Genomic DNA, 24,815 nt, shown 5'->3' with positions numbered 1-24,815 from the left:
TAATTATCAGTTAGCTATTGGCGCATTACAAACGACCCCCAAATTTATAGCAATAATTTATGTTTAGCTCACATACCTATGGGTCAGTGGGGCTGGGTGGGGCTCGGCTGGGTTTGCTCAAGCATCGTTGGGTCCACTGAGGTGTTCATCTGTCTTCCTATGACCAGGGAACTAGCCCGTGAATGCTATGTTGCAGGTATTAGTAGAGATCCTAGTGAGAGCACGCTGAAACGCACAGGGCCTCAGGGGCCTGGGCTTTTAACTGGCCCCCCATCACTGCTGCCTCATTCTGTGGGCCGCACCAAGTTCATATGTCTAAACCCAAAGTCAAGGGGTAAAAAGTTTAGACACAGGTTGGAGAGAAGAATTGAGACAATGACGCAAGTGACCACTTATAATATAAGGTCAGGGAATGTAAAGGGCTATGAAAAAACATAAAGGAGGTTCATGGCTCAAGAATGGTCAGGGATGCTCCTTTTGGGTGGCCGGGTATTATGGGATGGTGTACTGTTATCATCTTGGGAGTTTTTAGCAGGCTGGCCCATCGCGGGGTGTAGCTTCAGCATTATGCTATGGTATCACGCTGTGTGGTACGGGCTTTCCGCCCCGCTCGCCGAGTATACCCTGAACACCAAGTGCCCCTCGGTACCTGATAACTGCGTTGTCTCATAAGGACATCTGCCCGGCTTATCACTATTCTATTCGAATACCTCACTATAACAGCAAATTCAAAGGGTAGCGGAATTGAATAAATTATCTCAGCAGGCTGACATCCCGGTCGCCCCTCTCCATGACACACATGCACACATGACACATAAGCATTGCACACACCCACACAGCCACCTCACACATTCAGAAATCATGTCTTCATCCACATCCGTCAGTGAGAGGAGCCGGTCTCAATCTCTGGCACCTTAGGAGACAGCTGCGGACTGTTGGATGATGAGCCCACCGGCTCCAAAGCCAGAAATGTGCCTGGAAAAGGAGTGTGAGCCTGGGACGGGTCTGAATACAGACACAGCTTCTGGGGAGCCCACAGCTAAAAATGCTGCCAGGCTTGGTCGGGGCTTTGGTGGGAGAGGTAGAGCAGAGGTAGGTAGGCGGTGGTTTTCAGCTTCAGTATTTACTTGTCACCATCAATCAATCCATCAGCCAAAAGACCCCCATTAGGGAGCTGAAGGGAAAAGAAGGCAAAACAAACAAAAATGGGTTTCTTCTTCAGAGGCCTTTGATCACTGGAGTGAAATGATTTTTCTCCTGTTTTTGTTGAATAAAATCTGACATCATGTTTTTGGTGAAATGTACATTCTGAGAGTAGAGGGATGGGGGTGGGGGGACAGTAACATCATTTTTTAAAACCATGCTTGGAGTATTGTTATGTTATCATTCCATTTTATTGATGAAGAAACTGAGGCTTGGGGAGTAAAATCAACTTGTCCAGTATAAGTGAAGTCCGGAGATCCCAAACCATGTCTCATTTTATGGACAAAACTTTTTTCAACTTCTTGGCTTCTATGGGTTTCTACAGGTGAGCCTCAAGGCCTAAGTAGATTCCTGAAGGTAACACCTCCCAGCCCCTAAAAATCTAAGCTGTAGGGACTGAGGTAGGATGGGATGGGGAGAGGCCCTTTGGGTGCACCCACCTGGAATCAGGTGAGGCTGGCTGGAGCCACTCTGCCTGCCAACAGAATAGCTCAGGACGAAAGCCCAAGACCTTGCTGGGCGCCCGCACAGCTCCTGGGTGGAGATAGACGCAGCAGAATTTGGTCAGGCAGATCTACGTCTATCTTCACTGGTGCCATCAGATGCATCAGGTCATCTGCAGCCTGAGAATCACAGCCTCCCATTACCTGTTGTGGGTCAGTGCCTTAGTTTTATATATAGATGATGAAACTAAAGTCAAACTGGAACGTTGCCCTTGGCTGAACCAAGGTGACTCACCCAAGACCATTCCTCTCCTTGAGGGAATGGCCAACAACTGGCCCACTGGGAGCACAAGGACCAGCCCCTGACTCTATCAGGGTCATCTCTGAAGGACCACTGCAGCCTCAGAGCTCCCCTGGGATTGGCTGAGGCAAGGCCTCTACCGCAGTAACAATTGCGTTCACCTTCTCCCTCTGCCATCTTGTTTCCCTCCATCTTGTAGTGCTGTTCCTGAGAACACTCCCCAATAAGTCACCTGTACAAATCTCCATCTCAGCACCTATTCCAGGGAAAGCAGCCTGTTTCACAGGAGCGATTCAATGCTCCAGCCTTAAAGTGACACTTGGCACTTCTGCTCACAGCTTATTGGCTGGAACTAGTCACACGATCCCATGCTAACCACAAGGGGGCGGCAAGTGCAGCCCTGTCATGGGCCAGGAAGGGGGAAAGTGAGCAGCAATAGAAATGATGGGATAGGGAGAGCACAGAAAGGGCCAGCAGAACTATAAAATCAATAATACTGCTTTGTACTTTGTACATGTGCAGCCTCGAAAACACCCTACCCTTAGGAGTGCCTCCCTGACTGACTGGCTGCTTGTAGCAATGTGGCTGGAACATCATCTTTTCTACCGTCTTTACCCTTGTAATGGTTTGTCATCTCCCGAGCTGTCCTCTGTGTTCTCTCTCTGTCTCTCTCTCTGTCTCTCTCTCTCTCTTTCTCTCTCCTGAACCAATGCGCTCACCTGGCCCCTGATTGACAAGATGACTCCTGTCCTGGAATGGAGAAAGATCAGGATATTTCAAGATGCCTCGATTTGAAGCTGATCTGACTCCCAAATCCCCTGTTTTAGTCTTACTGGTGAGCAATGTGGGTATGGGTCTCCAAACACATGGGTTCCAAGCTGAGACAAGCCCATCATCTGAGACAAGCCCATCATCTATCAAAGACTGACTGCTTTTCTCAGAAGCTCAGGCGGCGATGCCTCCTTAGATAAGAGAACAGTGGAAAACTGGAAGAAGCAGCAGCATTTACCTTTCCCGGGCTCTTCTGGGGGCTGTTTGGCCAACATTGCTATCTGTTGGGCCAGCGTTGGCTAAAGCAGCCAGGCAGTCAGATGGCATTGCATCTTCATTAGTGACCTTGGGACCACATGAGATGACCTTGTGCTAGAACAGCTGACAAGGAAGGAATTTTAAAAGTGCATCAGTTTACATTTATTGAGTGGTTATTTCGTTATTTTATCGTCACCACAAACTTATTCGGTACAATTTATATTTTCATTTCATCAGTGTTCGTACAGAGGTTCAGAGCAACTTATCAGTCAGTGGCAGAGCTGGGGGATAAGCTTAGGCAGTGTGGCTCTAAAACCTTTGCCCCACCTCACCCTCACTACTTCTTGATTAAGTCTAAACTTCTATTTCACACACGCTAATGACTGTTTCCATGTTCCAGGCCCTGGGCCATCTTCTGGGGATATAGCTCAATCCACTGGATCTCAGCATGGCTCATTGTTCAGTGTCCTGCTATATTAGATGTCACCAAATACATTTATTCCAGTATTTAGCATCAGGGGAAATTATGTCAGAAGATATTTATATACATATTTCTATAATGGGAACTATGTAATTTACATGTTTCTCTTATTGCGTTAGCCACCAGGAAGCTCAGATTCAAATCAGAGCAAACATATTACTTTTCCTCCGGCCCCAGATTTTCTGTTTTGGTTGCATACATTTTATTGCAAAAATGTCCTTTATCATAGAGCACCTTACACCCTTTTTTGGGAGGCTGCATGGAGATGACAAAACATGGTCTTTCATTCCTCTTCCTAGATTCCTATTGGGAAAGGCGGACCATAGGACCCCACTTATAAAATCCCTTGAGCAGCGGCTACTACTGTTCTGAGTTTCAGGGGATCACCTAGAAGCTTCTGAAAGATCACATTCATATAGAAAAATAAAAGTTTCTTCAAATCATGGCCCCAACTTTGGTGCCAAATGCACATTTGTGGAATAGGAGGCTAGTCAGACTCTCACCTGAGCAGTTAATAAAATCTATTGCCCCTTGATGGATTTTTTTCTGCAAGCTAGAATTGATCTGTCATCTTTGTGATTTGTGAGATGGCAGGGAAACACCAAACACCATCATGACTTGGGCCACATTGGAAAAAAGGAAAGCAAAAGCAAAAGAAAATCCATTGCCAGGTCTTTCCAGGCATAGAAAGGGCTGGAACTGCTGGGGTCATTTGATTTGATTTATTGGAAATAAAGTGGATCTTATTAACATTTTAATAAAGAGAATCTTTTTGCACTGGGCTGGAAGTGGCCGCCAGCCCCTGGTGCAATTCCATTCTCCGTAAAAGTGGAACCGGCTGGCGTTGCCCGGCGTGATTTGTGAGGCTGGGCCCCAACAGTCCAAAAAAGCAAATGGGCTGCCTCCTCAGAGGGGCTCGCTCTGCGCGAGGTGCTCGCCCCGTATCTGCCATGCAAAACCACGGAGCTTTATGAAGGAATCCGTCTTGTAAAGCCATTGGTCCTGGTCATCAGCCTCTACCCAATGCTTTCGTGATGCTGCCGCTGATCTATTTGGGAAGTTGGCTGGCTGGCGAGGCAGAGCCTCTCCTCAAAGCCTGGCTCCCACGGAAAATATGCTCAGTGCAGCCGCGTGCATGAATGAAAACGCCGCCGGGCGCTTCTAGTTGGGCAAAATGCAGCCTAGAACTCCGCTGGTCCTGTGCGTTCTCCTGTCCCAGGTAGGGAAGAGGGGGCTGCGGGCGCGCCCCGCGCCCGGTTTCTGCATTCCGATTGCCTGGCGCCGGCATAGTGAGGGGGCTTTCGGGGAGCTGGGGGACTCCTGGAGCGGCCGCAAAGATAGCCAGGGGCTCTGAAGGGAGGGCATTCTCAGCCCTGGGGATCCGGCTTCCGCGTGTATGTGAGTGTGTGTGTGTGTGTGTGTGTGTGTGTGTGTGTGTGTGTGTCTTTTAAGGGGAGGACAAGAGAGCTCCGGAGTCCTTTATTTTGCAAGCAGGGGCGACATTCTCGCCTACATCAAGTGGGGTAACTTCCATTCGCCTTCTCCGGAGGCTCATGCATTAGAGGAAGACTCAGTTGGAGGCGCCTCCAAGGGGTCCTGGCTTCCCCCAGCCCAGCGCGGAGCAGGGGAAGCGCCTCTCGGGTCTGGATTGAGGGCTGCTCTGCCGCTGGAGAGGCCGGCCTGGCATCGCTGACTTCCCGGAGAGCCCGGGCCCCCTCACCGAGCCCGGTGGCACGCTGGAGGGTGCCTCGGGCCAGCCATGCGCCGCAGCCCGGCTGCTGCTGTCGCTCAAAAGCCCGGCTCCGGTCGCGCAGGCATCGCGGTCCTTTCCCTTCCTAACGTCGGTCCAGGAAGGACCGGAGCGCGTCCCCCCCACCAGGGCGCAGGCCCCAGCCTCCCGCGCCCCCTTTGTCCAGCTAGCTGGAGCTCCGGCCCTGAGCCCCGACTGCTGCCTCCACTGCTTTCCCTGGCAGGTGCGGAGCACAGAGAAAAGTTCAAGCCTTGCCCACCCGGGCTGCAGCTGCCTGTTAACCCTCGGAGCACTGCGGCACGATGGAAGGGCCCGGAGATGGGGCCAGGGGGCGGGGAGTCCCTCTGCATCGCGGATATCTCTGGAAGTTTGTCTGCCGGCAAGCAGTGCTCAGAGGAGGCCAGACCCGGGGTGCTGGAGGCTGAGGGGCACGCCCAGCCCTGTTCAGGGGCCTGTGGTTGCTGAAAGCATCACGACCTGGTCCTCCCAGGCCTCCCCGGCAGTCTGTGGAACTTGGAAGGAGCTGGCAGCCTACAAGTGGGTGTGTAAGATCAAGGCAGGGCCAGGCAGAGAGGAGAAAAGGAGACAGGGCGTGCCTTGGGGTGCTAGGAATGGGTGTTGGGCTCTTGGCCAGGACTCCTGGGTGCGGGGGGGGGGGAACAGGCACATGTGTGAGTGGGTGCGTGGGTGAGGCAGCTTCGGTCCCAGGCAGGGGCTGGTTAGGATGTGGCCAGGCAGTGCAGCATTCTAAGGGAAGACCACTGCTGGATCCTTACTGGGGTTAGACGTTGCAAACAGGCCAGTGTCCCAGGAACGCAATGACCATGGAAATGACTCAAAGTGGAAGGTGGAGGTGGGTGATGGTGCCTGGAGAGAGTAAGGTGCCTGGCTGCTGAGCCCCTCCCCCACTCACGACCTCCTTCTTCCCGGGAACACAGCCCCCATTCAGTTATATTTGTCTTCTCCCAGAGCTTTGCTGGCAGATTCTCTTAGGGTCCCTGTGGCCTTAAGTCCTGTCACGAATCTATGCCTGTCTATGAACCAGTTTACCAGACTTTCTGGACTCTCTGCCTGAGGTTGTATGTGTGTGTACATATATCCCAACTCAGCTGGCTGGTTCAGCGCAGGTCTTCTCTGCCATATGTCAGTGGTACCACCTTCGGTAAGCCGCTGAACTTCTCTGCACTTCCAGATTCTCCACTGTAAAATAATCTTAGCTCCTTCCCGGGATTGCTAGACAAATTGGATTGCATTCAACAGGATGCCCTAGGCCATGCCTTGACCCCGAGGCCTGGCACTCCTGGAGCTGTCTGGGAGCACCTTTTATTTCTTCCTCCAGGATTTCACAGTCCCTTTCTCTGTGGGCATGGTTTGACCTCAGTTTGGATTCCAGGGCTTTCCCAAAGTTATGCCTCCCTTTGAGCAAGACAGGCCACATGACAGCACCCAGCAATCCCTCTGCACTCGGAGCTTCTCTCTCAATGCCTTTTGCAAAGCAACTGGTGTGTCTCCTCACCCAGGGCCTGGCTGGCACAGGTGGGTTCAGAAGGCTCTCAGCTCCTTCAGTTTCTTCAGAACAGGGAGCAGAAGTTTTCCTGTGAATTAAATTGCCTGCCCTGAAAGGTTTATTTATCTCTTCAATTGTTATGCATAATCAGAGCAAGTGTCCACATTAGGACTGTAATTGATATCCTGGTAGCAAGAGCACCTTGCAGAGAAATCACTTTTGGTGCAGTTGACCTAACCAGCAAGAGGTTCAAGTGCAGAGCTCTGCGTGCCATGGTGTGAAAAGTGGGGAAAGTCCGGAGACTTTGAGTCAGCAAGCAAAAACAAAACTTTCCTGAGGCAGAGAGAAAACAGAAGAAAGGGAAAAACAATGTAATAAAGCAAATTAGTCACTCAGCCTTTGGGTGTTCAGGCAAGCATGCGTGTGTTTTTCCACCTCAGTTGTAATTTGCTGGGTCCGGCTTTGGAAGCCATCAATCTCTGTACGTTTATTGGCTAGGTTGCTGTTTTAGGCATTTGGGAAGGGGGGGAGGGGAATTCTAAGCAACAATGGCTGGAAGCTGGTGAAGCTGAGCAACAGTCACCTCTTTTCTCCCCTGGGGGGTTTTGGGAAAGGCTGTCCCAGAAGTGGCCTCTGGAATTTGGCTATAATAAATAATGAATGTCAACAAAAAAGGCATGAGCTAGAAATTCCACTGTAAATGTGATTTCTTTCCCCCCCGTATTTGGGTATCACAACTAGCCAAAAGTTCTAACAATGAATGAGTAATCCCCCAAGAATTAAGATTGTAGGGAGTGGTTCAGGTTTGGGGAGCAGTCACTTGGGAGTGACTAAAAATGTTCCACAGAAGTCTGAGATGTTGATTTAAAATGAGGAGTTTGTTCTTGGACTCAGAATCTTGATTTTCAGGATTTTCAGTGAGAAACGATGCCATCTAGTACCCCTGCAATTTCATATATTATATTTTAAGGGCAGTGTTTTTACAGAACCTTTTTGATGAGGAGAAAAGACTGAGAGTTGCAGACAGCACCCCTGCCCTGTGAGGGGTTCAATATGTGACAGCCTATAAGATTACAAAAGCGCTGGGGAAACAGAGATATAAGTGGTGAAAGGAGTCAACACGTGGAGTTAATGTGTCTGAACAATTTTTTTAGCAGGTCCCCAATGAGATTTAATAAACTGCAAGGCTGACTATGTGATCTGGAATTTATGTGATGCCACAGTCTGTATTAAAAGCCTCAACAGTCATCTTAACTAATCTCTCCTCTCTGCTTCCCTCCCTTCTACCCTTTTCTATCTTTAGCCCTTGGGTTTTCCATTAAATAAAATCTATTTCCTTCTAGAAGTATCCTCTATGCGTCACAGTGAAATTGCCCAACAAACCAATGTACCCAATAACTGCATTATCTAAAAGTACCAGCATTTAGATGTGTACATTCAGTCTCAATCTGAATGAAGTTCACTGTTTAGGTAAAATGACAGCTAGTTTCTTGATAACATCCCTCTTTCTTTCCTGCCTTCCGAAAAGACAGCTTCTGGTGGAGTAGAGTTAATTTCTATTTAGTGGCAGGTAAGGAAAAGGACAAACTATGAATTCAATTCACATATGAATGACACATCATCTAAATAGTTAGCAGTATTCCCTATTTCTCTCTCTCTCTGTCTCTCTCTCTGTCTGTCTCTCTCTCTCCCTACGTATGTGTCCATCTCTGTGTGTTTGATCTTGTTTTAATATCTACTGAAAAATTTCTCCAGAAGAGGGCTCCATCCACAGCATTACAAAATTCTGCATCTACAGCTCATATTTTAAAGAACTTCAGTATAGCAGCTCCATGAAAACCAAACTAGTCTCCTTAGTTCCAATCATTTGCTACAAGCTCCTCCAATGAGAAGTCCTGTCATTTTCCACTGAGTGTCTTTCTTTTTTGCCTCCTTTTCCCCTCTACTGTGGTTGCTTCTGATCTATTTTATCCTTTGACTATGTAACATTTCAAATACCTTTGTAGACAATGCAACGTGAAATGTGCGGACGTTTTGAAATTTCCTGGCATTTGACTTTGGTTGGACTTGGTTTTACTCTTCAGGCAGCCAAAAGGCAGGCTCAGTTCTGCCTGTGAAAGGAGATAGATAATCTTCCCCGTTAGGTAACTACCCGGAAGAGTGAATCATGAGACAGCTCACCCTCCAACACCAGTTGAAAAGGAGAGGGAAACATCCATCTGTCATCCAATTACAATAATCAGTTGGGCAGAATCAAATCAAGTGACCAGTGGTTTTGACATTGTTTCCACTTAGCTGTCCTCAGGGTGCCCACACGCCTGGGAGAACCTGACCCTCCTGAAGGGTGCCGCCAATACAGTTCCCCACAGCCTGTCTCCTCTGCAGCCACTTGGGGACCTCAGGCCTGGCTCCCCCTACCTGCGCAGACTCTACACATGATGACAAGCTGGACTGTAGGCCCCCCTGCACCTTCACCAGGCACTGAGTAGGGGCTTTATTCTAGGGTTAGGATGGGAAGCGATTTCTTTCTCTACTGAGAGAAGCAGCTAAGGGCAGGATAGAGAAGAAAGAAAAGACATTTCAAATTTGGAATGCAGAGGAGCCAGGGTTCATGGAGATGAATGGTCACCCTTTGGCTTAGCAGATTGAATCTCAAGGTATCTGCTTGGTGGTGTTGAAGCCCATCCATCCCAATTCTGCAAATCTGGCTTCTGGGCAGAGGTTACAAAGTAGCAGCCACAAGCCAAATGTAGCTTATGGATATATCTTCTTTAGCCCAAATGTTGTGAAAAGTGGGCAATTGTACATTAAAAAAAAAGACCTAGATTTCTTAAAATGTCAGAAGGTCAGGCAACCCTCGAGCTGCATTTCCACATGCCCACAGGTCCCTGGGGCTGAGTCACTGCTGCCCCCTTCAGGCAGGACACACCTCTGCAGTTTGCCGTAATCGCCACCACTCCCGGGGGTTCGAATACCCAACCTGTTATAGTCGCTCATTTTACCCACTTGCCCCTATCACCACTGGCATCGGGAACTTCTGCTTTCACACAGTTTGAGTCTTGATCAAATGTATGTAGTCAAGTTTTCAGTAATAGACTATTTGAAAAGGAAGGAGCTAGCCTCTCGGGTTGCTCCGGTTGAAATCAATTGCTGTGCACTTTGGAAGAACGTGACCAATGGCACTGCTCCTGCTGCCTGAGGATGTTGTCGCCATCAGTGCCATTGGGCGACGAGGGGTGCCCAGAGCCGTGTGACACCCAGATCGTCCCATGTGGAAGAGTTACATGCCGAGAAGGGCCACACTGTGGCTTTGAGTGGGACTGAGCGCCGGAATACCAGAGCGTTGGTACGCCCCAAACATGGCTGTGCATCAGCAGTGCAGGGGCTCCGGGACCGCCGGCTAAGCTGTAGGCCCCAGGGCACGGTCCATAGTGTGACACCACGAGCACCGCGGCCCTTGGAGTCCCCTGACAGCCTGGGCATTGTCCTTCTGACAGTGCGGCCCAGCTACCCTCTGAGCAGCATCCGAGCATCACAATAACTTCCGGTCCTCAGCCTGTAGGGACTCGGGAAGCACCGCGCTAACAGTCAGAGCGTTTGTAACGTAAGGGTACCGTTAGCGCCACAGCTTTGTTGCCTAGAGTACTTTTATACACAGGATATTGTTACCCCTCGCACCAACTGGAGTGCGTGTGATGTTTCTGGAACTGTTTTTAACAGTTAACACCCACCACCGTCTACACACAGTGTTATGGCTATAATTAATGTTCTCTGGCTCTGTAAATACTAGACAAATCTGTCTGCTCGTCCGGTACCAGCAGGTAAGCCTCAGATAACTCTTGTTTTCCGTAGTTACAGACCCTAAAGGTCAAGATAAACATAACTACATATACATACAAAAACAAAACAAAATGAAACAGTGATTGTTTTTCCTCTACCAGTTGCCAACAGAAGTCAAATTCCTGAAAATTAGCATTAGCAATAGGCAGGTCTTGACATGTCATATCTTATTGGAAAGACCCCAGCGAGTATCACCCAATCTGCTACAGAAGCACAAAGCCCCAGTGTCTCCCAGCTGAGCGCAGGCTGGGCTGGGGTGGAGGGCAGCAGCTGCTCAGCTGAGAGCTGCCCTGCCACATGCCTGGGCAGGGCCAGGAAATGAGCTCAGCCTCTGGAGGAGCCTGGGGACCCTGCAAGGAACGTGGCAGCCTCCCTTTCTGCCTGACACAGCCTCCAGGCCACAGTCTCCTTCCTCCGGGAGTGGCAGCAAACTGCTTTTTCACGTGCTGCAGGAGGTGGTACCTGCAAATAAATGCCTGAAGCGTGAACTTCTGTGATAATCTCCCAGTTCATTGATGTAGGGGCTGCGGAAAGCTGCTGGGCCCTGCCAGCAGCACCCATAGCTGACTCGGGCCACACAGCCTCTGCTTTCAGCTGCCATAAGCTGCTGGGCATCTGGGATCATCTAACTCAAGGGTTGCAAACTATGGCCTATGGGCCAATTCCTGCCTGCGGCCTGTTTTTATAAATAGTTTTATTGGAACTTAGCCATGCCCGTTTGTTTATATAATTGTCTATGACTGCGCTGGTGCTATAACAACAGAGCTCACACCATATGGCCCACAAAGCCTAAAAGATTTACTATTTGGCCGTTCGCAGTGAAGTTTGCTGACTTTTGCTCTGATTCAAAATCACAGTGAGAGAGGCCGCAGGGGGCCTTCTCAAAGGGCAGGGAGGCGTTAGGGGTTTGGCCATTCGGGATTCTCTCTCCTAAGCCCCAAGCACTCAAACAACTTGACTTCAGGGAGATGCACCAAATGGATTCCGTAAATACCTATGATATCCACAGAAGACCTACTATGCTCTCAGGGTACAGTCGCTAGTAAGGCTGACTCAGTCTCTGCTCTCTTGGGACTTCGACCCCAAGAGATCCCCTGGTAGGGGAGATAAAAATCAATTAATGAATAGAAAGAGAGACAACTGCTGTGATAGAAGGAAACACAGTTGGGTGAGGTCGTGCCATCCTATGTATTTCGCTTGTTTGTGCCTTGTTTTTCTCCCCCACTAAATTATAAACTCCGTTATAGCACGTGTTGCTACCTGAGTGGTTCACTTCTGTATCCCCAGAGTCTAACACAGTGCCTGCCGTATAGTAGGTTCTCAGTAAACATGAGTGAATGAATGAATGAATGAATGAATGAATGCATATAAGAAAGGCATCAGATCCAGATGAAGGACCCGGGAGCCTCCTCTGACAGCTTGATGCTCCAGTCACAGTCTGGAGGAGTAGTGAGGCATACAGACAAAGGGACACTGAGGGTGTGGGTGGGAAAAGCATTCCAGGCAGAAGGCACAGCCTGGTGGAGGTCTCGGGGTAGAAGGAAGCATGGCACAGCCCAAAGAGTGTGATGTGAGGAGCAGTTAGGAGATGCCAGAGCCATTGGGGCCTTGCCAGCCACTGCAAGGATTTTGGTGTTTGTCCTGGAGCCGTGGGCAGCCACTGAAAGTAGTGAGAGGAGGGTATACGGCGACAAGGTCAGATTTCCATTTTGAATAGGTCACCTGGCTGCAGTGTAGCAAATGGATTAGAGCTGGGCACCAGTGGAAGAGAGAAGCCAGTGCAGATGGGAGAAGTAGACACACCCTACGCAGAGCATCCGAGAGACATTTAGGGAAGAACGCGGCAGGGCTCAGTAGCTGCTTATAGAGATGGCAGAGCAAGGCCAGGGAGGAGTTAAGGTTGCAAGCTCTCTCTCAATTGGCGGGAAGCTAGAGCCACTTGCTCAGACTAGGAACCCAGGTGTCTGGCATCCTAAACGGGGTTTGAGGGCTATTTGCATAGGATTTAGCCAGGCTGCAGTCACGCTGCTCAGGTGAGGTAGCCAAGGGCCCCAGTGACGCTAATGCCCATGGATTCCATCCATGGTTGCATCTGGGATGGGCACAGTGGGGGCCCGGAAATTGCCCTTAACTAGAGAGACTAATGTGTCATCTGTATAATTAACCAATCTCTGAGGCTTTTCATGCAAAAGACACTTGAGTGAAACATTGCCAAGCCCTTTAATCGTTTCTTGAACATTCAATCAGCAGCAGCAGAAATATTTCCTACCATACACGAAGCAAATAGTGATCCACTACTTTCAGCAATCATTTCTGGAATGCTAACGGACCTTCGTTTCAGCCCATTGGATAGAGCCTTGGTGATGCTTATATTTCTAGGTATAGTAGCAGGCTCTTCAGCGGGGTGCCAGTCAGTCCTGCGCTGGTAAATGTTCAGCAACTGCCCCTTGTAAAAACCACCAACAAATACCCAGCAGCTCAGTTATGTTACCCTCAGAAGGTGTGGAATGTACAATTGTCTACTCGCTAAGTGTTTAGGGAGGCCTTTACAGAATTCATAGCTAACAAGATGGAAAGGAATCCCGCTCTCATGGGGCTTGTAGTCCACATTGGACATCCGATAAGAAACAAGAAAATAAATAGCTGAAATCATACCAATTTGGTAACTGCTGCAATAGGACACAATCGGGGTGAAAATAGTATTGGGGAGAGGGTTGCTGTGCCCTCCCTCTCTTCCTTCCCTCTTTTCTTTCTTCTTCCCCTAATTTTTAATATCTATCAAGTGCCAAGAATGCTGGCAATTTGGGGATCCAGAGATGAATATGACACAGTCCTGTCCTCCAGGGGGAATGATGGCTCCTACATCTGCCGGGACCCTTAGGAGTGAGCGTCTTAGACTGCGCAGGAGTGTAAGATACACTTCCCAGCCTTGGAGAAGTGAGTTTAAATCCTGGCCCAGCCATCTGCATGCTGTGTGACCTCAGATACTACTTTATTTCCTCCTCTTTTGTTTCCTCTTGTGTCTAAACAAAGACGGAGAATAGCTGCACTTGCCCAACAGGGTTTTTGGGGAGAATTAAACAAGCTCATGACTTCATCCCATGATGGGGAAACACTAGAGGCTTGAGGAATATTGGTTGTATTAACTTTTGTGCACAGTGCGTCAAGGGAATTTATGGCTTCAAGGTGCCATGGGGCCTCAGCCTTGAGTATCTGACTAACTTAGTGGGGAAGGATGATTGTGTAGTTAAAAATTCATGGACGTTTGAAAAAGTAAAGTTTACTCCCTCGAGAAGGGTTTGGCAATTCCCATAGTGGTAGCTGCCCAAAGATCGTTCCCCTGGGGATTTCATGCCTCATAAAATCACTTGATCTGGTGGGATCTTATCTTCTCGATACATCTTCCCAGCATCTGTTTCCCAGGAGGCTTTATCAGGGCAGTATTGTGTATGAGTGTGCATGCTAGCACTTAGGATTATTCAAAATATATCAAAATAGCTGTGGTAAATGTACTGTACCATGCATGTAATTGACTACTATGTGCCACTTGCATACATTATCTCAAATCCTTCCTGCAACCCTGAGGGGAAACTATTCTTATCTCCATTTTATATATGATGAAAAGAAGTTCAGAGTGGTTTATCGTTTCCCTAAGGCCACACAGCCACTGAGCACTGGGACCAGGGTTTGAACTCATGTATTTTCTGATTCCTGCGCATATGTGTTTTCCTGCGTATTTCATTAGTGTATAAAAGTTCCTCCCTTACCCTCTCAAATGATGTAGGAATTCTCTCCCTTAACTAGTTTGTTCTCTGGCTCTCCTAGAGTCGAAATAGCTGCCTGCAGTGACCCCATTTTTTAATCCCTGGTCTCTAAAAGTGGGCCTGGAGCCTGGATCTCCTGTCTGGGTTACTGGTTGCGACCTTCAGAATTGGGTTAGTCCATGGTCATTCTTTGTCCCTGAGTCATTGCTTTTGGTGGAACAAACAGCCCACCCACACTGCATGCTTCCCCCAGCCAGCATGGCCATCCCAGTAGGAAGACAGTTGCCAGGACCCAGCTCCTATAAGCCTCCTTGGAGGCTTCCAATGCACAGATAAATTCCCTGGCAGGTTCCCAGTTTCCTGCCCGCTGTGGAACCCTAAGGCTGGATAGCATTCCGCCCCGGGGATGCCAAGGAACTCTGTGGTCTAATCCAGTGTTTCCTGGATGCTACAGTCTATGGCAACATTTTCCCCATCCATAGGAAAACGAGAAATATACAATCTGTAACTATATCGAGACCCACAGACGTGTAGTGAGTTGCAGCTGGACTGAATCTAACCTGCAGTTTGGTTCTGTTTTACCCAAAGAGTTTGCTTTTCTTCCTTATACTTCAGTCGTAGTGCATGGGGTCAGGGCAGCCCTTAGGTTCAGCGCATGTGTGAGGCCTGTTGCGTGCCCGGCATCACTGTACGCACGGGCGACAGAGCCATGGGCGCTGACAGGACCTCTGTGCTGGCGGACATCCACCCTCCCCCTTTGGCCCCCTCCATGCAGTGGCCTTGGGCTTCTGCCTCTCCCAGGATGCTTGTTATCTGTGCGCCCCAATCTATACATTGCACGTTTGCTGAAGTCATTCATTTAACAAATTTGTACTAATTGACAACTGTATCTCAAGCGTGATGCTGGATACCGGGTAGGCAGCCGTGGTTAAGACAGACAAGATCAACCATTGACACGGAGTCTGCATTCTAATGCAGGAGAAAGACAGTAGACGGCAAGATAAGTAAATACGATCATTTTAGATAGTTACAGCACTATGAAAAAAATTAAAATGGGGCAGGCTATTGTTCTGAGCTTATCCCCCACTTCTCTTGGGATGGAAAGTTCATTGTTCTGGTGCAATGACCTTCTTTGTAGAGAGTAAATGTCCTATTATTTGCAAAATTAGATTAGTTAATAAATAGAGGGCATTTTCCTCCTTCGTGGTAAATTATTGTTGGCAAAACTTTGTCCGTTCTCCAGTTTTTGTTTTTCTTGAAATTTTGCTTTTGGGAATCCCAAAACATGGCAACTGATGATTTAAACCACAGGTAGGTAATATTTTTCTGTAAAGGTCTATGGAGTAAACATATGGTCTCTCTTGCAACTACTCAATGCTGTCTATGTTATAGCAAAGCTGCCACAAACATTATGGAAACAAATGGGCAGGACTGTGTTCTAACAAAGCTTTATTTACAAGATCAGGTAGAGCTGAATTTGGCCTATGGGCTGTCATTTGCACACTTCTGATTGAAACCATTAGCCAGCTCACCAGTTGATCAAACTGGGGTCGAGCAGAAGCCAGGGAGAGAGACCACATATTTTCTTTGGCCTCTTGTCACCATGAGAATTGTGGTACTTCTTTAGGACCACATATCACTGGATTATTTTGCATTAACTTTGATCAAGCTAAAGATGCTGCTGGTCAACTATGGAACATAATTCTCAGGTCAGCTCTAAAATACATAATAATTTAGCTCTTGTAGTAATTATCTGGACTATAGTTCTTGAGGTTATCTTGCCACTGAAAGGTATATTGGTGTTAAATACTATCTTGGATTGAGTTCCCCTGAACAGTGATGGAGACACAGGCTTGGATGCAGGAATATAATCTGGGAGATGATTCCAGGACACAGAACTGAGGACTGTGAAACAAGAAAGAAAGAAGGCCAATAAAGCGTGTGTCCTTGAGCTGGTTACTGTCATGGGTAACGGGCTCATTGCTGCTGGGGCTCCATGGAAGACCTGTATAAAACTCACTTCGGAATGGTCTCTGCAGGACAGGCGTCTGGGGTATATCCACCCATACCCATCTTCCATTTGTCCGGGGTGGCCCCGGCACCAGTAATTCCTCTGTACTTCCCTGCTGTGCCTTTGCGGCCCTGGGGGAACGACCATGGTCTTAGAAAAGTCCTGATCAGAAAAACGGGAGGCATGACAGGTGCTTAGAATGGCAGTATACAGAGGTAGGGCATGAGTATATAAGAGGTTCCAGTTGCCACCATTGTGTGGTACTGCCAACTTCCTCGGTAGTACTAATGACAAAGGAAAGTGACGGTTGTTGATTTCGTACCCAACTGCAGGTACGCTCTTTCCCACTAGATGGTATCAGTATGCCAAAGCCCCGAACACTACCTTAGGGCCTCATCTTTGACTTGGATTTATTCACACTCCTTTGAAACAATTATAAGGAATAAGCAAGTTGAGGTTGGAGGAACAGACTATGGGTGTTTGGAGACAGAAGATGGGAGAAGAGTAGAGGTTGTCTAAACAATTACATTCATTCATTCATTCATTCACTGACAAATCTTACTGACTACCCACTAAGCGCTCAACACTCTTCTCAGCCCTGGGAATACAGAAATGAACAGTGTACCCAAAGTCCTTGCCCCGGTGAAATTCCACACTGGTAGGGCGAGGAAAGATAGTACAAAATGAACAGGTAGCTGCATGATGTCTGTCAGGTGGTGAGTGCTATGCAGACCAAGCAGGTCAAAGGATGGACACAGGCAGGGAAGAGCACAGCTGGTCGGGTGAAAGGTTATTTCCATCTGCCTCCTAAAGCCGATTCTGCCACTTACCAACTTCGTATGATTATGCTTATGTGGTTAATTTTCAACACGAGACTGTGAGCTTATGGAGGGCAGAAGTGGTGCTTGGCAAATAGTGTCCATCAACTGGAACCTACTGCCGCCTCATGCCCAACTCAAACGACTGCTTGTTGGTTGATTTCATTTGTCTGGAATCATTCTTGAATCGTTATTGTTGTTGACACACAATAGAGTGGCATTTTACTCAGGGGTTAGATTATGAAGTCAAGGTTTAAGGCAAACAGAGTTGTCATTAACCTTGAAATCTTCTGAGTTGCCCGTTAAATTGCAGTGTGTGTGGTTTTGTGTATGTAACCCTGTACTGTAATCAATATGTAACAATGCTTGCAGCAATGTACAGTGCATAATAAAGAACACATGCATGATATAATTTTACAGCATTTAATTGCAGGATTTAAATTGTTCTTTTTCCTTCTCTTTTTGGTGGAGGAGCTGGATTTCCATGAATTAAATGTGCATATGATAAGACTTTACTGTATTCATTTAAGCTGGTTTCCTAATCATATAATTCCCACCAGGCTATGCACTGGGGAGGGCAAGAGCTGTGTTCGCTGTGCTTTATTTATCTTTGGATTCCTACTGCCAATCACATGCTTTGGGCCTGGGGAACTAGTAACAATAGCGGTAGCAGCGATACTGGAGGGTGACATCTAAGGAGAACTCACTATGAGGTCGGCCCTGTGTGAGCACTTCAGATGTATTAATTAGCCCGTTTAATCCTCCTAATGACGTTATGGTGTATCTACTATGATTTCAATTCCATTTCACAGGTGGAGGAATTCTGGGGGAACTTGATAAAGATCACACAGCTTTTGAATTCTGGGGCTGAGATTCAAATTGAGCCTGTCCCAGACACAAAAGGCCACATGTATGAATCCACGAAATGGAAAGAACAGTCCAGAACAGGCAAATCCATAGAGACTGGAAAGTTGATTAGTAGTTGCCTTGAGCTGGGGAATGGAGAGTGACTGCTAATGGGTCTGGGATTCACAAGACTGTGAATATATACTAACCACAGAATTGTATATTTTAACAGGGGAGTTGTATAATATGTGAAGTATGTCTCAGTAAACAAGCAGACTTGGGCAGTCTAATCTCAGGGTTCTCTGCGTGTGCCACCTCTGAGCACACACAACCCTTCCTACAGGCGCTGGCCATGTGCTAAGGGCAGGCTACTTCTTTCCTTATGTTAACTGGGCTATTCCTCAACAGGGCCCTATTATTCTCCCCATTTCAGAGATCAGAAAATGGAGGCAGATATATACTGAGAAACTTGGGGCCAGCAAGTAACCCAGGCTGTCCTGGGCCTGAATCCCACCGGTTTTTCACACCCGTTTCATTAATGAAAAGCAGTCTTAGGGGTGCAGAGGGGCAGGTACCTTGGGCCCATCAGAAATGAAGCAATGGTTCCTCACTTTTGTTTTGCTAATTGGCAAAGTGGATTAAGATCTTCTTTGCCTCACTTGTTGTGATTCCCGTCTGGCCCAGGGTCTCTGTTGTGGGGTCCTGGCAGTAAGACCCAGACACTGTAGAAGGAGCTGCGTTAGTGGGGCTGACTTTTAAATTAATGAGCATAAATGACTCAGGGAGAGGGAGAGAGGGGGAGATGAGGAAAAGGGGATGCTGGGAGGAGAAGAAAGGGGCAGCGGGGCAAAGGGCAGAAGGAAAGAGGGAGAGGGAGAGAGAGGGAGGGGGATGGAGAGGGGGAGGGGGAGGGGAGGGGAGGGGAGGGAGGGGGGGAGGGGGGGGGGGAGGGGAGGGGAGGGGGAGGGGAGGGGGAGGGGAGGGGGAGGGAGAACTGAATTAACATGCTAATTGTCATTGTACTCAGATTGAGACCAGATTACTGAAAGGATTTACCCAAGTTAACAAGAATGTTTGACACCCCTTGGCTGGTTCAGTTGAAGGATTCCTAGCCTGACAATGAGAAGATAATCTAGGGTCTAAGGCAGGGGAAGGAGCGCTTGCTCCTTACACTTAGTGCTTCTCACTCTCCACATCAAGACCCCTACCCCCCATCCCCCATCATCACTCCCCGTCCCCTGCCCCCTTTGATTCCCCAGCCCCTTAAACATGGAATTTGTTCCATCTGCCCTCACTTGTAGGATGATGCTTTTTATTTTTCGTTCATGTTTAAAATGCAGAGTGGCAAAGCCAGTAGCCATGCACAGAACAAGAGGAAAGGGAAGCAGGGCTCGCCCCCTGACCAGGCCCAGGACACCTGGGCAGTGAGGATTTGTAAAGGCAAAGCTAAGGAACTGTGAACACCTTCCTGGGTCTCCAGTCTGGAGGAGCAGCTGCAGCTGGGGCTGGGCCAGGCACTGGGGACTGAAAGGGCTCTAGCTGAGTTCTGGTCTCCCAGGTGGCCCAGTCCCAGGTGATAGGGGATCCGCTGGGCCCCCCATGATTCTTAAAGCCTTCCCAGGTGACAGTGGGGCAACAGAGCCACGTGAGTGTCTGATTCAGCCCTCCCTGATCATTTTTCCAATGCAGCGTTTTGCAAAGTATATTATGAAGTGCTACTTTTTCCCTGGGAGTTAATAAGGGTTGTGGGGAAAAATATGGGTTGCATGAGCTAATATTTTGGGAAACTCTGGACTTCCCAGAGAAGTGTTCCAAGTGGTGTTCTGTTTTTTCACAACTCAATGTCTCTGAGGCTTCAATGTGCATTTGAGTTTCAAAGAGGGGCTTTTCCAAGGCTGCACTGCCAATGCTCTTCCTAAACTCCCAGGGGTAAGGAAACTCTTGCATGGAGTACGCCATGACGTAGTGATGCACAGGACACATGCAGGAAAACAAGCTGTGTGGACTCGGGTCTCAGAGCTTGGCCGTGACCTCCAGGGCCTGCAGTGTCAGCGTCAGCTGGGTGCGTGTTAGAAATGCAAAGTCTCCACCCAGGTCCTACTGAATCAGAACCATCAGTGTCTTCACACACCCACCCTCCAGGGGATTCTGATGCTCTCTCAGGTTTGCAAACTGCTGCTCCAGTGGGCTGTAGGGGGAGGGACCTACCTGACATACTGGGTGAAGGAGGGAGATAGTCATGTGGGCCAGGAACTTGGATCCCCTAAAGAAAGCAAAGATTACACGAGGAAGACCATAGAGACATCGGGAGTGGGGGCTGAAGGTTCTGCTCCATCTCATATGGACTTCTGTGAAGCCCTGAGCTGTGCTCGCAGGATGCCTTTAGGGAAAGCTGTTGCCTGCGTAGGTAGATCAGGAGACCTGGGGTGATGACAGGAGGCAGTCAGGAAGTCTGTGTGAGGGAGGCAAAACTTTACCTCCACCCATCTGAGGTTTTCAGCTGGGACTCCTTAAGAAAAAGACTGATGAACAAGAGAAAAAACAACAGCTTATTAACATGTATTCCTCATGTAGACATGGGAGATACCCAGGGAAACATGAGTAGCTCTCAGAGGTGACTTAACACTCCAGCTTAAATTCCATCTTAAATTAAAGATCTACATAGATAGATAAGTTCCTACTAAGCACTAGTCACTGTTGGCACCTAGTAAATTCTAGGTTCTATTCTTGACATTAAGGATTCTAAAGTGAACCAGACCGATGTAGACACTGTAGCTGCTTATCTCCTGGAGATTGTAGACACAAGGGAAGAATGATAAAAGACAATGACGCTGCTGGGTCCATGAGAAGAGCCCAGTGCCAGCTCGGTCTGTAACCACTGGGTCTTGAAGCCCATCCAGAATGATTCTTTGTGTACCATTGAGAATCTTTGCTGACCCTTCCAATATCTGCCTTGATTCTTACTCGTAAAGTACAGTGGTTCTCAACCGAGGGTGATTGTGCCTCTCAGGGGACATGTGGTGATGTCTGGAGACATGTTTTGTTGTCACAATGGGGGCAGGGTATGCTAGCGGCATCAGCTGGGTAGAAGGCAGGAATGCTGTTCAGCATTCTAAGTGCCCGGGGCAGCCCCCACCTTGGAGAATTGTCCCAACACAAATGTCAGGAGTGTGAGGTTGAGAAACGCGGGTCTAAGTATGGAGCTTCATACTCACCTAGCACACACAGGCCTTTGTATCTGCACCCCATCCTGTTGTTAGTAGGAAGCCAGAAGCCAAAGTTGGGTCTGTGAAAAGAGCACAGTAGCAAACTACTATACATGTATAATTTTTCAAAAGGCGAAACCATGCTCGTGAGTAAATATAAACATTCATTCATGAATTTATGAGGTAGCCAGTAAGATGCTATGACAGTTGAAAAGATCCTTTAAGAAGCTCAAATACTTATGAGCCATTTGACAAAGAAATGATAGTATGAGGTTGTTGAAATAGAAACAAATAAACAAAACAAAAAACTAGTTAATGTGCAACATGCCTACACCTTTGGGATTATCTGTTCCACCAGGTAGAAATTATTTTCTTTTGCTGAACAAAAATCAATAACTGGTCATTTCAGAAAGTCTGGGGTCTTCGATCACAGCTTCTGGTGGCCTTTGTCCCTAAATGATATTCAAAGCATTTCCATCAATCGTTTTGTCCTTGTTTACAAGCTTTGGATAATTTTTTTTCCTGGTGCTTCATATGGATGACTTTTAATTTACTAGAAATGGTTTGTGAAATGTGGGGCAAAAAAATGGAAGTAGGTTGAGGTATAGAGGGTGGTGGATGGAGAGGTTATAGTGGGGCAAGGTGATAGTCTGTATAGATGCCGTTTGTTACCTGCCTTCGATGAAGTGTGCGCTGTGCTAGGTGTTTTAAATCAATCCTATTAGGGGGCTTTTACCACTGTCCCCATCTACAGATGAGGAAACTGAGTCAGAGGAGGAGTCAGAATGTCAAGAGCAGAGTAAGGAGAAAACAGTGTGGGATCAAGACCACAGAGGAAGAAATAGAATTTAGACAGAGAAGGGAGGGAGGAGGTTACAAGCTGGAAGGAAGCATGAGTCCAAATTTGAGGCAGAAATAGAAATACTCCTAGTATATTCAGGGTCAAGAAAGAGGCTCTTCTATGTGACAATGAATGTGAACGCAGTGTGAAATTGGATCAGTGCTACAGGGATGGCCGCTATTAATAGTATCGGTGTTATTTTAGCCAAAGGATCTTACTATGGCTACTTGGTAGTGCCTGGCAGTACAACATAGTGGTTAAGAGCCAAGGCCTTGGGGGGAGGTGGAATGCAGTGTGAACTCCAGTTCTGTCCCTGCAAGGCTATCTGGCCATGGGAAAGTTGCTTAAGCTCCCTGTGCCTCTTACCAGATCTATGAAATGAGGGCAATGATACCTACCTGATACAGCTGGGATGGGGATTCAACACAATCCTGCAAAATCTTGGTCTAGGAGATGATTTAAATCCTCGGAAAATGGAAGTTGGTTCTTGGAGGAGGTGAACAGACAGGATCTAGCAGACAATGGTTGTAGCCATTTGTCTGTAAGTGTCACAGTCTTAGTCTGTGTTCCCCCAAAAGCAGATTCTAAGGGGAAGCCTTAGTGCCTTTAATTCATCTGGGAGGTGACCCAGGGAAAACATAAATGGTGTGTTATTCAGCCAGTTGCTACTGTGGGTGACTGGAACTTAATTCCTCAGGGGTGGGGGGAGCATTTGGGAGCCAGCATGGAACACTTCAGTCATTCCAGCTGAGGGGCATGGGAGCTCTGGACTTTGTGCAATAAATATGGGTGGGCATTGTTTTGGGGATACCCCAGGTGGCATTGATTTTAAGCACTACTGGACTACAGGGTATGGACGTACCTTTCTCTCTTCTGGCTGAGAGAAAGCCCTCAGCCAGAAGGTGTGGATTCTTTTTTTTTTTGTAAGATTTTTATTTAAAATATAGTTAGCATACAATATTGTAGTAGCTTCAAGTTTATAAAATAGTTATTCAATATTTATATACCTAAAGAAGTGATCACCATGATAAGTCCAGCAGCCATCTGACACTGTACCATGCTGTAACAATATTACTGACTATATTCCCCATGCTGCACATTACATCCACAGAACTTACTTGTTTTATACCTGGAAATTTGGACCACTTATTGTCCCCCTGTTCCCCCTTTTTAATTTTTCAGTTACAGTAGACAGTGAATATTATTTTATATTCATTTCAGGTGTAAATGTTTAGACATTTATATAATTTAAGAAGTGATGCCCCTGACTAGTCTAGTATCCACCTGGCACTATACACAGTTATTACCATATTATTGACTATATTCCCTGTGCTTTACTTTACATCCCCATGGTTATTTTGTAACTGCCAACTTGTACTTCTTAATCCCTTCAACTCTTTCACCCTCCCCCCAACACCCTCCCATCTATCACCCCAATATATCTAATACCCATCTGCAGCATACATTGTTATTACAATATTATTCACTATATTCCTTATGCTATACTCTAAATCGTCATGACTACTTTGTAACAACCAATTTGTACTTCTTAATTCCTCCCCCTTTTTCACCCACCACATTAAATCCACTCCTATCTGGCAACCATCAAAATGTTCTCTGTATCTATGAGTCTGTTTCTGTTTTGTTTGTTTATTATGTTCTTTAGATTCCACATATAAGTGAAACATATTGCATCTGTCTTTGTCTGTCTGTCACTCCACTCAGCACAATCCCCTCCAGGTCCATCCATGCTGCTGCAGATGGCAAGAACCCATTCCCTTCCATGGCCAAGCAATATGCCATGGTATATATGTACCACCTCCTCTTTATCCATCTCCAAACCCCCAGGCAGCCTCCACATCTTGGCCATTGTAAACAACGCTGCAATGAACACATGGATGAACATGTTCCCTCAAAGTAGTGTTTTGGGTCTTTGGATAAATACCAGGAAGTGGGATCACTGGGTCCTTCTTTGCCTCTTGTTATAGCCTTTGTTTTAAAGTCTATTTTGTCTGGTATAAGCGTTGCTACCCCAGCTTTTTATTTATTTATTATTTATCTATTTTGATTCCATTTTCATGAAATAACTTTTTCCGTCCGTTTATTTCAGTCCATGTGTGTCTTTCAATGTGAAGTGAAAGCAGCATATGTAAGGGTTTTGTTTTCTTATCCATTCAGCCCTCTATGTCTTTTGATAGGAGCATTTAATCCATTTACATTGAAAGCAAATGTTGATAGGTATGTAGTTAGTGCCATTTAATTATTCATAGTTTTAACCTTGTTTTTATCTTAAAGAAGTCCCTCTAACATTCCTTGTAATACTGGTTTGGTGGTGATGAACTCCTTTAGCTTTTTCTTGTCTGGGAAGATCTTTATCTGTCCTTCAGTTTTAAATGATAGCCTAGCCTTGCTGGGTAGAGTATCCTTGGCTGTGTCTTGCTTGTCACCACTTTAAATATTTTGTGCCAATCACTTCTGGACTGCAAAGTTTCTGTTGAGAAATCAGCTGACAGTCTTATGGGAGCTCTCTTGTAGGTAACTAACTGCTTTTCTTTTGCAGCTTTTAGGATTCTCTCTTTGTCTTTAACCTTTGCCATTTTAATTATAATGTGTCTTGCTATGGGGCTGTTAGGGTTCATCTGTTTTGGGCCTCTCTGCACTTCCTGGGCTTATATGTCTATTTCCTTCACCAGATTAGGAAAGTTTTCAGTCATTATTTCTTCAAATAGATTCTCAATCCCTTGCTCTCTCTTCTTCTTCTGGTACCCCTATGAT

At 47.1% G+C, this 24,815-nt stretch overlaps 1 protein-coding gene across 1 annotated transcript in view; it reads left to right on the top strand.

The window, feature by feature from the left end:
* The first annotated feature begins 4,348 nt into the window (after positions 1–4,348).
* Positions 4,349–24,815, top strand: part of CDH13 (cadherin 13) — a 984,505-nt gene continuing 964,038 nt past the window's right edge. The window contains exon 1 of the mRNA XM_019743731.2: positions 4,349–4,676. Within this exon, the coding sequence (XP_019599290.2) occupies positions 4,632–4,676 (45 nt within the window). The 5' untranslated portion in view covers positions 4,349–4,631. The remainder of the gene's footprint in view (positions 4,677–24,815) is intronic.

The sequence above is a fragment of the Rhinolophus sinicus genome, linkage group LG11 (assembly GCF_036562045.2).
Source record: "Rhinolophus sinicus isolate RSC01 linkage group LG11, ASM3656204v1, whole genome shotgun sequence".
Classification (NCBI taxonomy): domain Eukaryota; kingdom Metazoa; phylum Chordata; class Mammalia; order Chiroptera; family Rhinolophidae; genus Rhinolophus; species Rhinolophus sinicus.
The sequence above is the reverse complement of the archived record's forward strand: the minus strand, read 5'-3'. Positions and strand labels throughout refer to the sequence as shown.